Source organism: Anolis carolinensis, chromosome 3 (genome assembly GCF_035594765.1).
Source record: "Anolis carolinensis isolate JA03-04 chromosome 3, rAnoCar3.1.pri, whole genome shotgun sequence".
Classification (NCBI taxonomy): Eukaryota; Metazoa; Chordata; class Lepidosauria; order Squamata; family Dactyloidae; genus Anolis; species Anolis carolinensis.
In genome coordinates this window covers 194,868,074-194,886,094 of record NC_085843.1, presented here as the reverse complement: position 1 = coordinate 194,886,094, position 18,021 = coordinate 194,868,074, and the positions used below count along the sequence as shown (strand labels likewise).

The 18,021-nt window shown below is 39.7% G+C and overlaps 1 protein-coding gene across 2 annotated transcripts in view; it reads right to left on the bottom strand.

Moving 5' to 3' along the window:
* The window catches only part of gpr26 (G protein-coupled receptor 26), a 59,994-nt gene extending 43,191 nt beyond the window's left edge, over positions 1 to 16,803 (bottom strand). Inside the window, exon 1 of one of the 2 annotated variants that reach the window (XM_062976044.1) lies at positions 14,802 to 16,803. In XM_062976044.1, coding sequence (XP_062832114.1) covers positions 14,802 to 15,520 — 719 coding nt within the window. In that variant the 5' untranslated portion in view covers positions 15,521 to 16,803. The remainder of the gene's footprint in view (positions 1 to 14,801) is intronic. The other variant, XM_003218583.4, reaches the window with a different exon arrangement.
* Between the last annotated feature and the right edge of the window lie 1,218 nt (positions 16,804 to 18,021).

Below are 18,021 nucleotides of genomic sequence, written 5' to 3'. Positions count from 1 at the left end.
CACATCTATGGCAGGCATCCTCAGAGGTTGTGAGGTATGGATAAACTAAGTCAGGAAAGGAAAGAATATATATCTGTGTAGAGTCCAAGGTGTGGCAAGAGTTCTTTGTCACTGGGAGCCAGCATTAATGTTTCAGTTAATCACCCTAATTGGCACTGGAAATGTTTTGTCCCTTGCCTGGGGGCATCCTTTGTTCAGTCAAGTCCTCATTGTGTTGGTTCCCATCTACTGTTTTGATTTTGGAGTTTTGTAATACTGGTAGCCAGATTTTGTTCATTTTCATGGTTTCTTCCTTTCTGTTGAAGTTGTCCACATGCTTGTGGATTTCAATGGCTTCTCTGTGTAGTCTGACATGATAGTTGTTAGAATGGTCCAGCATTTTTGTGTTCTCAAATAGTATTCTGTGTCCAGGCTGGTTCATCAAATGCTCTGCTATGGCTGATTTCTCTGGTTGAATTAGTCTGCAGTGCCTTTCATGTTCTTTGACTCTTGTTTGGGCGCTGCGTTTGGTGGTCCCTATGTAGACTTGTCCACAGCTGCATGGTATCCGGTAGACTCCTGCAGAAGAGAGAGGATCCCTCTTGTCCTTCGCTGACCGTAGCATTTGTTGGATTTTCTTCGTGGGTCTGTAGATAGTTTGTAGGTTGTGCTTCTTCATCAGCTTCCCTATGCGGTCAGTAGTTCCCTTGATGTATGGTAAGAACACCTTTCCTCTGGGTGGATCTTTGTCTTGACTCTCATGGCTTGTTCTTGGCCTTGCAGCTCTTCTGATGTCTGTGGTGGAGTATCCATTGGCCTGTAGAGCCCAGTTTAGGTGGTTGAGTTCACCTTGGAGGAGGTGAGGTTCGCAGATTCTTTGTGCACGGTCTGTCAGGGCTTTGATTGTGCTCCTTTTTTGACTTGGGTGATGGTTGGAGTTTTTGGTGAACATCCAATTCACCATGGAAAAAGAAAAGGAAGGAAAACTGCCATTTCTAGATGTTCTGGTCATCCGCAAACCCAATCAACAATTGGGCCACACAGTTTACAGAAAACCTACACATACAGATAGATACCTTCATAAAAACTCCAACCATCACCCAAGTCAAAAAAGGAGCACAATCAAAGCCCTGACAGACCGTGCACAAAGAATCTGCGAACCTCACCTCCTCCAAGGTGAACTCAACCACCTAAACTGGGCTCTACAGGCCAATGGATACTCCACCACAGACATCAGAAGAGCTGCAAGGCCAAGAACAAGCCCTGAGAGTCAAGACAAAGATCCACCCAGAGGAAAGGTGTCCTTACCATACATCAAGGGAACTACTGACCGCATAGGGAAGCTGATGAAGAAGCACAACCTACAAACTATCTACAGACCCACGAAGAAAATCCAACAAATGCTACGGTCAGCGAAGGACAAGAGGGATCCTCTCTCTTCTGCAGGAGTCTACCGGATACCATGCAGCTGTGGACAAGTCTACATAGGGACCACCAAACGCAGCGCCCAAACAAGAGTCAAAGAACATGAAAGGCACTGCAGACTAATTCAACCAGAGAAATCAGCCATAGCAGAGCATTTGATGAACCAGCCTGGACACAGAATACTATTTGAGAACACAAAAATGCTGGACCATTCTAACAACTATCATGTCAGACTACACAGAGAAGCCATTGAAATCCACAAGCATGTGGACAACTTCAACAGAAAGGAAGAAACCATGAAAATGAACAAAATCTGGCTACCAGTATTACAAAACTCCAAAATCAAAACAGTAGATGGGAACCAACACAATGAGGACTTGACTGAACAAAGGATGCCCCCAGGCAAGGGACAAAACATTTCCAGTGCCAATTAGGGTGATTAACTGAAACATTAATGCTGGCTCCCAGTGACAAAGAACTCTTGCCACACCTTGGACTCTACACAGATATATATTCTTTCCTTTCCTGACTTAGTTTATCCATACCTCACAACCTCTGAGGATGCCTGCCATAGATGTGGGCGAAACGTCAGGAGAGAATGCTTCTGGAACATGGCCACACAGCCCGAAAGACATACAACTACCAATTAAAAATTTCTTCTAGTTATAAAGTTTAAACAGGTAACATTAATAAAAGTTGCCCGTAGTTCAACCCATATTTGTTCAGTGGTCTTATTATTTCCGGGGTTGGATGGCAAAGAAAAAATCCCAGCCGATTCTCTGACACTTGTCCATGCACTTTATTAAAAGCCTTTGAAATTGTGTACTTTTTTATGCCTGACTCCTTTTTATCCATAGTGGTTGATGTTTGTATCATTATTTTATTTGCTTGGTCATTATATGTTCTATTGTATGTTATGTTTTAACCGATTATTTTATTTTATTGTTGTTTCATTGCTCTTAGTTATTGATATGTGTTTTAAATTGTTATACTTTGTTTCTGTTTTGGGCTCTGCCCCATGTTAGCCGCCCCGAGTCCTCTCGGGGAGATGGTGGCGGGTAGAAAAATAAAGTATTATTATTATTATTATTATTATTATTATTATTATTATTATTATTATTATTGGGGGGCCCTGGTGGCACAGTGTGTTAAAGCGCTGAGCTGCTGAACTTGCGGACCAAAAGGTCCCAGGTTCAAATCCCGGAGCGGAATGAGCACCCGCTGTTAGCCTCAGCTCCTGCCAAACCAGCAGTTTGAAAACATGACAATGTGAGTAGATCAATAGGTACCGCTCTGGCGGGAAGGTAACGGCGCTTCATGCAGTCATGCCAGCCTCATGACCTTGGAGGTGTCTATGGACAACGCTGGCTCTTCGGCTTAGAAATGGAGATGAACACCAACCCCCAGAGTCGGTCATGACTGGACTTAACGTCAGGGGAAACCTTTACCTTTACTGTTATTATTATTATTCACCTTGAAAGCACAGATCAAAAAATTGGGTATAATCTATATTAAAAATACCAGAATGATTGTATTAGAAAATAAACTAAAAGCATTTTATGTAAATTTATTGGTTACTTTTATGTTGTTAACTATAGTTATCCAGTTCTGTTTCTATATTTCCTGTGTAAACTACATTCCCAGTTAAAAAATGTAAACAACTAAAAATAAATGTTTCCCAGATCATTTGAATATGAAAGGCTGTACTATTTTGTAAAATATAAACAATCAAAATCTTTTGGTGAATCTAATTTTGTAATCCATGTTTAACTTTCTTGTTTTTCACATGTCACTCATATGCTTTGTTACCACATTTCTTACCATTAGGAAAGAAAATATACAGAAATACAATTCTATAAATATTTTGTCAGATGCCACAGTGTGGGCTTATTTTTTGCTTGGGCTTACTCCCAAGTATTTATAGAAATAGACATTACATGAAAGATGGCTGATACGGACAATCCTATACATTTCAGTGAAGTCTGTCACCAGTCACGATTGATTGATATTTCAGAATTTATTTTCATCCATCATGCCTTGATTAAATTTATGCCAACACCTAGCTATTAAGGTCAGTCTTGCCAATCAGATTTGATTTAGATTTCACAACATTGATGGAGGACACTGGAAGCAACATGGGCTGCTCAAATGCAACCTATATTAACTCACCAGCTTTCAGCTAAGTTTTAGAACCTTTTCACACTCCACAATTAGACCATTATGATTCTACTTTCATATCAGAATCCTGGAATTTTCAGTACAGGCAGTCCCCAAATTACAACCATGCAACTTACATATGATTCATAGGATTCAACAGGAAGTGAGAGAAATCTACCCCTAGGAAGAGAAGTTCACTCTTGAAAGAAAAGGCATCTTAACTGAAACTTTATCATCAATCCTTGTTGCCACAACAAGTTAATTTTTTTCAAAATCCAGTTATCACAGAGACAGAACATAAGGTGAAATCTTCTGAGTAGGAGCACAGACAGCAAAACAAACACCACATGAACCCTTCTATGGGTACCTGTTCCGACTTACATAAACTCAACTTAAAAACAAATCTACAGAACCTATCTTGTCTATAACTCAGAGACTGCATGCCTTTATAAGTAAAGATTCTTAAAATAGAACAATAGAACTAGCATTTTGTAGTGGTTTGTGCATTGGATTAGAACTCTAGAGATGAGTTTGAAACTTCATTCAGCTATGGAATTCCATTAGGTGATCTTGAGCAAGTCACACTATCAGAGGAAGGCAAAAGTATACTACCTCTGGACAAATCCTGCCAAAAAAACTCTTTTGCTTTAGTGTCACTATAAATTGGAAATGGCTTGATGACACATAAAAACACAGCTTAGAGTTCTGAGCCAAAGAATTCTCATTCCTCTAATTCAAATGTGTCAACTCCAATGCCCATGGGTCAAATCCAGCCCTTCAGATGCAGGACAACTACCGTATTCCTCATCATTACACACCATGACTAGAGCTAATGGAAATTGTGATACATTAACACCTGAAAGGCTGCAGTTTGTTTAGTTAGGATAGTCGGGTTTGAATTTATATACAAGTCTCGTGGATGTGATGTTTAATGTTAAAATGCTATTTAAGCTTTCCCCAGCCTTGAAGCCACAAGTGCTGTTGAACTGCAATTCCCATTATCCCCATTCTTGATGGAGGATAAAAAGTGATGGGAGTTGTCCTTCAGTAATATCTGGAAACTCAAACTAAAAATTAAAGAGAACGGACCACTATGTAAAAAATATAGTTGTCATCTCCTTTTTTATCATGTCAGAATACTGCAAGTCACTTCTGGTATGACAGAATCTGCCATCCACAGAGATGTTGCCCAGAGGACGACTGGATGTGTTACCATCCTGTGGGAGGCTTCTCTCATGTCCCACATGGGAAGCTGGGGCTGACAGACAGGAGCTCACCCTGTCTCACGGATTTGAACTGCCAGTCTTCAGATCCTTAGGTCAGCAGTTCAGCTGGTACAAAGGTATAACCTATTGTGCCACTGTGGCTCCCTAGTTGGTCCCTGTATGCACAGATTCTCCATCCATGAATTCAGCTACAAAGCATAAAATAAGCAATTAAAAATATTATTAACTGTATGAAATTGTTAAAATGGAAACACAATTTTTAAATGAAGGATCTCCCACCTCTGCCCAATAAATAAGTATCTCTGCAAGTAATTACATGTTAAAAGCCATTTTGAATAAAATATTATTTTCTTACCAATGAAAAGAGAGCAGTGAGGGATCCTCCCATTGAAGTAAATTCAAGAAATATTAAGAACAACAGTTATTCTGGGACCCTAAGCTGGGTCTGAGAGAGGAGTGCCTCCCCATTACATCTGATGTGTACCAATGGGTCTTAATATTAATATTAAGAACAGTTACTCTGGGACCTTAAGACAGGTCTGAGAGAGGAGTGCCTCCCCATGACATCTGTTGTGTACCAATGGGTCTTAATAATAACATTAATATTAAGAACAACAGTTACTCTGGGACCCTAAGATGAGTCTGAGAGAGGAGTGTCTCCCCATGACATCTGATATATACCAATGAGTCTTAATAATAATATTAATATTAAGAACAACAGTTACTCTGGGACTCTAAGCTGAGTCTGAGAGAGGAGTGCCTCCTCATGATATCTGAAGTGTGCCAATGGGTGTTAATAATAATAATAATAATAATAATAATAATAATAATAACAATCTTAATAACAATAATATTCTGGGGAAGACCCAAACACTTTAAAAGTTGATGGGCTAAAAGGGGTCAAAATGTCCTCCGTGTGTGGCGATTTTTGCCCCTCTAGCCCAAAAACCGAGCGGGGGGAGGGAGTGAGCCTGGGAAGCCCTCCCATTGCATCCAATGGTCTGAAAATTTTCAATTTTTCTGTAAGCCAGACAAAATTCTGTTTATATAGGCACCCAATTTTCATTAGTGGGAACAAATACGAAAATGAGACGAAACAAATGAAACAAATGAACCTACAAAACAAACAGCAATTCCATACAAAAGCACAACACTAATAAATAATATGCTTTATCCCTGAGGTCTTAATACTACTCAGAACTGTATCTCAAGAAATGGAATTTCCCTTTCCAAAAGCTCTTGAAAAAATATATATAATTGCTGAGTCTTAAGGGTGCTGCCACATTTCTTTTTTTCTCTCCCTCTTCCTTCCTTCCTTCCTTTTAGACTAGGGGTGTAAAATTAAGTCAGTTTGATGCTCCTTTAACTTCCATGGCTTAATGCTATGGATTCATGGGAGCTGTAGTTTCATGAGGTCTTTGCTCTGTGCCAAAAGTGCTAATACCTTAAAAGGTAAAGGTTTCTCCTGACGTTAAGTCCAGTCGTGTCCAACTCTGGGGGTTGGTGCTCATCTCCATTTCTAAGCCGAAGAGCCAGCATTGTCCATAGACACCTCCAAGGTCATGTGGCCAGCATGACTGCATGGAACGCCGTTACCTTCCCGCTGGAGCGGTACCTATTGATCTACTCACATTGGCATGTTTTCCAACTACTAGGTTGGCAGAAGTTGGAGCTAACAGCGAGCGCTCACTCCGCTCCTGGGATTTGAACCTGGGACCTTTTGGTCTGCAAGTTCAGCAGCTCAGCGCTTTAACACACTGAGCCACCGGAGGCTAATACCTTACCAAGCTATAATTCCCAGTATGCCATAGTGTGATGTCTTCACTTAGTTTTATCCCTCCTCTGTTTCATTTCAGCTATGTTGATTAAAGTGAAGGCAAACTGCATTAATATTACAGTGGAGATCCACAGTAACACAGATATGTCTTGGAAACTGTCACCATACAGAATGATTGCAGTTGCTCCAAATTTTGGTGGCAACTATGACAGCAACAAATTTAGGAGCTTTTGCCAAATATTGGTAGTGATCACAGCAATGCCATCATCAGATTGCATAAGATTGTTGTCCCACTTGTTTCTGAAAGGTCTAGTACACACTCTACTCTGAATCTTATTTCAGAACAATGGTTCTCAATCTGTGGGTCCCCAAGTGTTTTGACCTAAAACTCCCAGAAATTCCAGCCAGTTTACCAGCTGTTAGAATTTCTGGGAGTCGAAGGCAAAAGCACCTGGGGACCCACAGGTTGTGAACCATTACTAAAAGGTATCATTTTTTTTTTTTTTTTTTGCATTTCCTCTGTTTAAAGACTACAGATGAGGATTCAGATTTTGAAGTGCCATCACAGGAAACTAAAATGTCTCTCAAAAGTACTGCTATGGAAATCCTTGGCCACCCCCAAGTAAAGCATCATAAGGTATCTCCCTACTTGAAAAATATTCAGCTGTCTCACAGCATAGTCCTGTTACACATTGACAAAAGGCTTGTAAATGACTTTACTAAGTGACATTCAACAAATTCAGAGAGAAGTGATCCTGTCATTTGGCATTGAATCACTCATTCCAACTACACAGATTCAGTCTTTAAAAAAAAATCCAGGAGGATTTATAGCTTATTTTATTATGCAACATACATGGATTACGGCATTACAGAAAGATTATAATTAAGGCTATTACAGTGATATAGCCTATATTAGCCTACCGTATTACAGAAAAAGGGGATATAAAATCAATGGCATTTAAACATTAACCATGGTTATCCAAAGTGAGTCTCTCAATGCCTTGCTATGCTTCAGAGATCAAATTGTAGGAATCTCGTAGGATTAAGATTGGTTATGTAATCAGCATAACAAATTCATTTTAGGGTACAGAATATGGTCATTGTCTCTTTCAGCATCAATTTTCCATTTGGACATTGATCAATCAGAGATTACATATTTTCTTTTCAAGTAAAATGAAATATCTCAGATCTTATTGAGTATTTTCCTTCTTAGCTAAATGCTTGCATTGGGCAGACAGCACAAAAAAATTAAAGCTGTGCATACCGCCAATGATCAAATGAATCACATGAACACTAAGGACAGACTGTGTACTTGAAAGGCTTATCTGAATAATTGATTAAGGATGGAAAAGAAATGGGCTGGTTTTCTGTATTTCTCTTTGCATTTGAATAGATCTACTAAAGTAAGAACATGAACATAAAATGTGAACATGCAGTTAAATACTTAGGTGCAGGTGAACAAGCCATAACCTCCTTCAGTTTCTTGCATCCAACTCACTGGCTCTTCCGCCTGGGTCCGATGGAAATTGCCGTGTAATAACTTCTAAAGGGCTGAACCTTGCCCAACTCTATTCTTAGAGGACAAATATATGTCACTTGTTTTACCCTGATAATGTGGAGAATGGGAGGACATGAAAAGAAAACCAAGAAGTAGAGCTGAAAGCACATTACATTGAAATGGTAGCATTAACTACAGTAGAGTCTCACTTATCCAACACTCGCTTATCCAACGTTCTGGATTGTCCAACGCATTTTTGTAGTTTTCAATACATCATGATATTTTGGTGCTAAATTCATAAATACAGTAATTACTACATAGCATTACTGTGCACTGAACTACTTTTTCTGTCAAATTTGTTGTATAACATGTTTTGGTGCTTAATTTGTAAAATTATAACCTAATTTGATGTTTAATAGGCTTTTCCTTAATCCCTCCTTATTATCCAAGATATTTGCCTATCCAAGCTTCTGCCAGCCCATTTAGCTTGGATAAGTGAGACTCTACTGTAGTTACAAAACTGAAGCGCATGCTTAGGCCCCTTGTACACAGCTGAATAAAATCTCACATTATCTGCTTTAATCTGGTATATATGGCAGTGTGGACTCAGATATTACAGTTCAAAGCAGATATTGTGGGATTTTCTGCCTTGATATTCTGGGTTATACAGAATAGCTGTGTGGAAGGGCCCTCAGAAAGCTTCTGCTGATAGTATGTGATGATCAGGCTTGGTAGAGAAGGATGAGAAAATCTTCTAGCTCAATTTTATTATGTTTTAAAAACACAACCTTTTCTATATTTGATTGAAAGGACTTGAGAAAGAATTCAGTTCAAGTGTGAAAAATGAGAAATGGCTGATTTCATCCATTCCAGCAGTGGGCTTAGATTGTGAAACTCTGAAAAGTCTGGGGCCCTTCCACACAGCCCTATATCCCAGAATATCAAGGCAGAAAATCCTACAATGCTTTGAATTGGTTTATCTGAGTCCACACTGCCATGTATTTCAGTTCAAAGCAGATAATGTGGGATTTTTTGCCTTGATATTCTGGAATTTAGGGGTGTGTGGAAGGGCTTTGAAACACTTTGTGAATATGCTACAAAGTCATGTATAAATCTAGAAATTTTAATTATTAAAAATCAATCCCAAAAAACATAGGGCAATTTATCCAGGGGTCAATGTGAATGCTGTACCCTAACTCTAACTCTTATTTAAAAAGTATCCATCCCCTTCTCTGTGTAGGAATGGTGAAAGTGCTCAATCTATCCCAAGAGAATATAAAAGAAACACCAACCCCCTCTACTCTTACTGCCATGGTCTTCTGGTCTTTTTGAACATATGGGGGTAGACAACCCACTGAGTTGTCATTAGTGCTTTCCCTTCTCTAAGAATGACCCTCAACTTATCCTCAGCTCATATCAAAATTCAAAATGTTGGTGTCACAGAGTTGAGACATCAGTATATGCCTCCTAGTGGCACAGCAGGTTAAACCGCTGAGCTGCTGAACTTGCTGACCAAAAGGTCGGAGGTTTGAATCCGGGGAGCAGGGTGAGCTTCCGATGTTAGCCTAGCTCCTGTCAACCTAGCAGTTCGAAAACATGCAAATGTGAGTAGATCAATAGGTACCACTTCTGCGGGAAGGTAACAGCACTCCTTGCAGTCATGCTGGCCTCATGACCTAAGAGGTATCTATGGACAACGCCAGCTCTTTGGCTTAGAAATACAGTAGAGTCTCACTTATCCAAGCTAAACGGGCCAGCAGAAGCTTGGATAAGCAAATATCTTGGATAATAAGGAGGGATTAAGGAAAAGCCTACTAAACATCAAATTAGGTTATGATTTTACAAATTAAGCACCAAAACATCATGTTATACAACAAATTTGACAGAAAATGTAGTTCAATACGCAATAATGTTATGTTGTAATTACTGTATTTACAAATTTAGCACCAAAATATCATGATATATTGAAAACATTGACTACAAAAATGGCTTGGATAATCCAGAGGCTTGGATAAGCGAGGCTTGGATAAGTGAGACTCTACTGTATAGATGAGCACCACCCCCCAGAGTCGGACATGAGTAGACAATGTCAAGGCAAAACTTTTACCTTTACCTTATACAATAAGTCTCACCCAATGAGCCTAAATTCTCTGAAGGCACCAGATCACATCTTGGAAGCTAAGCAAAGATAGATCTGGTTAGTACTTGCAAGGGACAAACCACCGAGGAAGAGAAATTACTCCAAGTTGCATTCAGAGGATGGCAATAGCAAACTTTCTCTCAACAATTTTTGCCATTAAAATCCTATAATAGTGTTGCCTAAGTCAAAGTTAACTTGTAGGCTTATAACGACAACAGCAGCGTTTCCCCGCATCAGTAATACTAGTGTCTCTTCTGCTTCCTTTTTCTGATCTGTAACAGCCACATGCCAAACATGATTCTGTCCTCCATTCTGGCTCAGTCCTGCTTTGAAGTTTGGTGTAGCATTAAAGGTCAGTTATTTCTGTCAATAGCTTGATTTTGAAGTTAAAAAATTAAACATTTTGTTTTTATGAAAGCAAGATATGGCAAGCCTCAGGGTCATGTTTTCCTTTGGCTCATCTCCTCCTCTGGTACAGAACTTTGGGAGCTTTCTCTTCCATTTTAGATTAAGCATTATGTCCTAAACCAGAAAGTCTACTTTTAGAATAAAGTATGGCTAAGTGAAACAAGCCAAATTTGGCTTATAGTTGAAATAGTTGACTTTTTAAAAATTAATAAGAGCTAAACATCAGTTAGGAGCTCCTAGTGATACAGCAGATTAAATTGCTGAGCTGTTGAACTTGCTGTCCAAAAGATTAATGGTTCGAATCCAGGGAGTAAGGTGAGCTCCCACTGTTAGCCTCAGCTTCTGTCAACCTAGCAGTTTGAAAACATGCAAAAGTGAGTAAATCAATAGGTACCACTCTGGCAAGAAGGTAATGGCGCTCCATGCAGTCATGCCAACCACGTGATCTCGGAGGTGTCTACAGACAACGCTGGTTCTTTGGCTTAGAAATGGAGATGAGCACCAACCCCCAGAGTTGGACACAACTAGACTTAATGTCAGGGGAAATCTTTATCTTTAAACATAACTTCAGAATTCCTTTTGTCATGTGCCTTGAAGTCGCTTGTTGACTTGTGGAAACTTAATGAATTTCTGAGACAAGGGATATTCAGAAATAGTTTTATCAGTTCCTTCCTCTGAAATTTAGCCTAGAGCACCTGTATTTTTTGTGGTCTCCCATCCAAGTACTAACTACACAACTCCCAATATCAGATGTGAACTGATGCCTTTAGGGAATTTAGATCCTCCTCATTGCTATGCCAGAGAAATAATCAGAAGGAAGAGAACACAAAAGCCAAAGAGGAGTTGTTGGTTGTTACACACATTCATACTTGAAAACAAGGCAATGTCTCTTTCCTCCTTCTAAACCAAATCTTTTTCTTCCTAATACATTGGGAGCACTTTGGTGTGTCATGTAGCTGCCTCTATATCTTGATTTTTACAAGATATTAATCACAGTGAACCTCATAATTTGTCCAGTACCTTATCAATGCCTTGGGTGATGAAATATATTTTTCAAAAATTAATTCCAAGCACGCCTATGGTATTTCTATTTATGCAGTCCCTGAAGATGTTAAAACTTTCATATTCCCTGGGCTGCCTCTATCGCACTGTTCTCACTGTAAAACTTTGCCGGTGGGCTGTTCCAAATACACCTATCCTTTGATATATATAACTTTCATTGCATAATGGACCATCTTATAACAATATCCACTGGCCTGTGTTCCCATACTTTTCTTTTGCTCAATGTTACCTATTGCTCAAATATTACTGATGCTTTGTGAGAGCAGTTTCCTTGTTCATCTATCTGTAACCACAAATGCAGCAAAATAGATAAGGCCCAAAATATATCTGATACAAGATGATTTTATTCTTATCTGAAGAGTAGTTACAAGGCCTAAAGTGAGACTGAGAACAGGTTGGCAAAAGTATGAAGACTGAATTCTTCCCACTCATAAATTAAACTGCCCTTCCAGCTATAACTATGCAATAGAGAGAAAACAGATCACTTTGTGCTGTGATTTCAGACGAGGGAATGGGACAAAAGTTTGGTTAGGATAATCTTCAGCAGCCCAGCAGCCCCAATCCAATTGAGAGTTTTGCAGCCAATTTTCAATAAAAGGAAATGTTGGAAAATGCATTCAAAGATCATCAGTGTTGAATACAGTTTGCTCTCAAGAGGGGCAGATCAGTTAGCCCACAGTTTGAAAGCAAACTTTGCAACAAACTTATTAGATAGCCCTGGGTACTTTCCTGTAACCTTGATTTGTGAGGATTTTGAGTTGTGAGGATAAATATCACAATCATATGCAAAGGGACCTTGCAGCACCTTTGAGCCTAAATGAAAGAAATAAGTTGTAGCATAAGCTTTCATAGACATAGTTACATCATTATAATGCAGTATAGAATGACTGCAGCTTGACACCACTTAACCTGCCATTGTTCAGTGCTAGGGAATCCTGGAAGTGATAGTTTTACAAAGTTTTTAGCTTTCACTTCCAAAGAGTGCAGGTGCCTCACCAAACAACAGCTCCCAGGATTCAGTGGCATTGACAAATGGTGAGTCAATCACTCCATGCTTAAAGCTTTCAGCAGTGATCACGGACTTTTCATTAGGCACCCCAAAATCATTCATACCAGACACGATTTCTATTGAGCAGACAGCATTCATCTGTTGGATGCTGGTAACAATCAGGTTCTGTGTGATCTCCAAACAGAGTTGGTTTCTGATGGCCACTGCCTTATTTTTATAACACACCAAATTCAAGTTCAAGTTCAAATTCATGTTCATGCTCTTAAATTGGTTGATAGATCACACAGATTGATTGTTAACATATAATAAAAGTTGCTCATAGTTGACCCACACAGTTGTGTTGTCTTATTATTTCAATGGTTGGAAAGCAATACTCTCTAGCAGTGGTTCTCAACCTGGGGTCCCCAGATGTTTTTGGCTTACAACTCCCAGAAATCCCAACCAGTCTACCAGCTGTTAAGATTTCTGGGAGTCAAAGGCCAAAAATATCTGGGGACCCCAAATTGAGAACCACTGCTCTATAGAATGACTGTAGCTTGACATCATTTTAATTGCCATGGTTCAATGCTATGGAATCCTGGAAATGATAGTTTTACAAAGTCCTTAGCCTTCTCTCCCAAAGAGTGCAGGTGCTTCACCAAACAACTCCCACGATTTGATGGCATTGACAGATGGCAGTTAAAGTGATGTCAAACTGCATTAATACTACAGTGTAAATGCTACAACTTCTTCCCTCAGTCTCAAAGATGTTTCAAGATCCCTTAGCATACCTATATTACAGATTTATGTGACATTGTCTTTGAGTTCTGTCACAAGTCATGTGCTCGAAGAAGTTTGAACTGAAGTTAAAGGACTGTAAGTATTATTAGACTTTTTACCATATCTTCTTCTGTATACTCAGACATTTTTTCTCACTTGAGACCATATTAATACCCTTTAATATTATTTTTCTGAATAATAATGACAATGACTCAATCAACATAGCAATGGCAAACTATTAAACTATATTATTGTGCTTCTTCTACTAACACTAATACAAACACTATAGAAGAACCTAACTGTACCTTACTATTATCTATTTCTTCCACCAGTGGGTTTTACCATAGAATCAAATTTCCCCTCACATCAGAGACTTCTTTCTCTCAGACACATATCTGATGATAGTACACTCCCTTCCTTGTACAATCAACTGAACTGTTCCAGTAAATCCAGCTTTTCTTTTTCTTAATGCTTTCTTTATATACCACCAACCTTTACTCTAGTTAAGTCAGACACACCAATTTCCCGTCAGATCTTCTCACATCTAATTTTGAAGCTCTCAACCTTACAAATCATCTAGTTAACTCCCCTCATTCTCTGTGACATTTCTTTTTGCACCTCCCCCTGGTTATCATTCTCTATCCTACTAGTTCTTACATTCCTCTTTCTTGGTTTGAGGCTGATTTCCTATACCTAGAAAATACGGGTTGATTTAAGGACTCTTGAGCACATTTAACTCAACTTTCATTTGCTTGTCAGTATGCATTTGAATCTTAATGCTATTTTGGATGTATTTGTACCTAGTCAGTAGCTCATGTTAATTTTGGAATATTATTTCTCCAGGCATCTTTTCGTCAAGAAAAAGAAAGTTATTGGTTCCATGGGGACATTAAAAAATGCATAGAAACCAGAATGGCATTCAGTATGCTGCTTTTCCACTACTAAGTGCTTAGGTTTGATTATGGATATTACAGTTTTGATTCAATTCAGCCTAGAAAATTACTGACTCACTTTAATAAGCATATATGGATTTTTGAAATGATTTTTTCACTATAGGGGGAAATAGCAAAAATTTGAACACAAATCCCAAATGGGGGTGTGTTCCTGTGCAAGCAGTTTTCACTATAACACAAATGCATATAAAGAATCCTAAGTTTTACAGCATATAATTAGCAATTAATTTTTACTATAAAAACCCAAGAAAAAACCATGCAGAGTAGAAATAACAAAGAATGCATATTAAAGTAATGAGATACAGATGGATTATATATAATGTGTCCTGCTATCAAATTCCATATTCTCTCTCTAGAGGCATCCTCAGTGTGTAACCTTCCTAGTCAAGGACACAGGTATCTTCTTACCTGGGATGGATGTCCACAAGCAGTACAAGGGTCTGCATAGTTATCACATCAATCCTTTTACAATGAAATCGTGCCACCTTCAGCACTTTGAGATACGTGAAACACAAGACTACAAGGGAGAGAAGGAAGCTGAAGGTATGAAAGACCCCAGTGAAAATCATAAACTGTGTCCTGTCCTCCAGTTTCTTGTTGTACAGGGTGCAAGAGGCATAAAGGTGATGGAACCCCACCCAAGAAAGAGAAGTTGCCACTATAGGGAAAGACACAGAATGCAACCACGTGTAGCTCAGTATGAGAGCAGCATCTTTGTAGCGCATCTTGGAATGATAGTTCAGAGGAAAGACCACTGCTATCCACCGGTCTATGCTGAGAGCTGCCATGCTCAGCATGGAGTTGGTGGTCAAAAAAGTCTCCAGAAAACCAACAATATGGCAAAGCTGGTCTCCTCCTGGTGGATTCTTGTAAATGATCCCAACCAAGGTCAGGGGCATGTTCAAAACAGTCATCAACAAGTTGCAGAAGGTCAAGTTGAGGATAAACAATCCTGGGACTTGCTTGCGTATATCTGCGCTGTACAAAAAGCAGATCAGCACCAGCACATTGGACAGCAACGAGACAAGGATGAGTACCACAATCAAGAAAGCCAGGATCACTTCCCAAATGTTCATGGTGCCTCCATTCACAGGAGGGACATTTCCAAAACTGCACCCAGCTGGCATCCAGAAAACATGGTGCGAGGCACTCTCACACCCTCCTCCTCCTCCCCAGCCTGCTCACACTCCTGCATGCCCTCGGTATTTTTAGAAGAGCTGCCGTTTCCCCACCACCACCGCTGCTGCTTCTTTCCACATCAACGCTTTAAGAGACATGCACAAAAAACATTGGGAATGCCCAACAAAACTATGCAGAGGGTTTTTCTATAAAGAGATGCATATATAAATTACCAGGACCAAGGCACGATCTCCTTCTGGAGAAAGCAGGATATTCTGAAGAGCAGCTCTTCTGAGATTCTTAATTATTGCTTCTAAAGCTTCTCAGCAGTTCACCCATTATATTTATTCTCTTTACCTTCCTTCCTCTCTCTCATTCTCTCTGTGTGTGTCTTTCTCTCTCCTGCTTTTACTCTTTCCCTCTCCCCCTCCCACCTACACGCTTCCAGGCTGAGTCTAACCTGCTTTTATGATCACAGATAAATCCCACATTAATGGATTAAAGCATGTACACTGCTGGTGATTTGCTGGCATGATTGATTCCTTGTCTTCCTTTTAATTTTCCCCCTCCTCACACTTCCCCCGGCTACTATCCCCCTGATATTTGGGGATCTGCATATCTAAAAGAAATCTCACATACTTTAACATCTTTAAACATCTCCCCTCTCCTAAAAATTGGATCTGAAAATCCCATCTTTCAGCCTTCTTTCTTCTCCTCTCCCTGAGTGTATCCTGAAAGAGATGGCTCTTCTTTTATTTATGTTGTCGAGCTTCTCTACAGACAATGCCAAAGAAAACATACATTTCCCTTTGCTGTCACAGAGATACAGTGCTTTTATGCTATACTTCACTTATGAATGTGAACATGTTCTAATAAAAGAGATAAAGACTTCCTTTATAGAAATAAAAGCAAGTGTACAGAAACCATCTGGAAGTAATTTGTTGAAACCCCCACCTAGGCCACCCCAAATTCTGAGCTAAAAAACACATAACCATTCCTCTTCTGATACTAGTTTCCCTATTGGGGTTTTCACAAAAATCAGCATCTTTAGTATAGAACTTAGGGTACAGTGAGTACAAAAGCTATATGGGTGAATATGGAAGCACCACCAAGATTTTTAGAGGCAGAAAAGAGAAGAAATAACACAACGCAGAACTTTCCCCTCTTCTTGAAGGTGTCCTGTTATTTCAGACTCTTTAATATAACACAAATATGATATTATCCATACAGTTTTCTCAAACATAAAGGATAAGCAACCTGTTTTTAAATCATCAAACCTCAAATTTTGCATCTTAATAACTCCACAGTTTCTTCATATATTTGTGGTGCTGGAAAAACTTTAAATCAAATTATTAAAAACTGCTTTTTAGAATGTGTTAGCTATCTCCTCTAGCTGATAAGAATCACAAAACCTTCGGCAGAAAAAATGGAATGCAAAGATACAGAATGGGGGACGCCTGGCTAGACAGCAGTACATGTGAAAAAGATCTTGGAGTCCTTGTGGACAACAAGTTAAACATGAACCAGCAATGTGATGCGGCTGCTAAGAAAGCCAACGGGATTCTGGCCTGCATCAATAGGGGAATAGTGTCTAGATCCAGGGAAGTCCTGCTCCCCCTCTATTCTGCCTTGGTCAGACCACACCTGGAATACTGTGTCCAATTCTGGGCACCGCAGTTGAAGGGAGATGTTGACAAGCTGGAAAGCGTCCAGAGGAGGGCGACTAAAATGATTAAGGGTCTGGAGAACAAGCCCTATGAGGAGCGGCTTAAAGAGCTGGGCATGTTTAGCCTGCAGAAGAGAAGGCTGAGAGGAGACATCATAGTCATGTGAGGGGAAGTCATAGGGAGGAGGGAGCAAGCTTGTTTTCTGCTGCCCTGCAGACTAGGACACGGAACAATGGCTTCAAACTACAGGAAAGGAGATTCCACCTGAACATCAGGAAGAACTTCCTCACTGTGAGAGCTGTTCGGCAGTGGAACTCTCTGCCCCAGACTGTGGTGGAGGCTCCTTCTTTGGAGGCTTTTAAGCAGAGGCTGGATGGCCATCTGTCGGGGGTGCTTTGAATGCGATTTCCTGCTTCTTGGCAGGGGGTTGGACTGGATGGCCCATGAGGTCTCTTCCAACTCTACTATTCTATGATTCTATGATTCTATGATGTTACAGTCACAGCTGTGCATGAATTGTCTAATTTCTTGACACCCCCTCTCCTCTAAGATCACAGAGATAATAGCAGGAACACCTCAGCAATCGAGAGTCCAAAAATGGCAGTCCACGACATGCAAGTGTGGAGAAGAGCAAACCACAACACTTACTACAATGCAGTCTGAGTCCTGCCACATGTACAATGGAGAACCTTCTCACAGCGACACCAGAGGCACTCCAAGTGGCCAAAGGAAATTTAGCATAATGCCAAGTTTTTAACTTTGTGGGCTTTCATACATTATAGCTGTATTCTCAATTTGTTTCTGATATAATGAATAAATAAATCCTCCCCTCAAAAATAAAA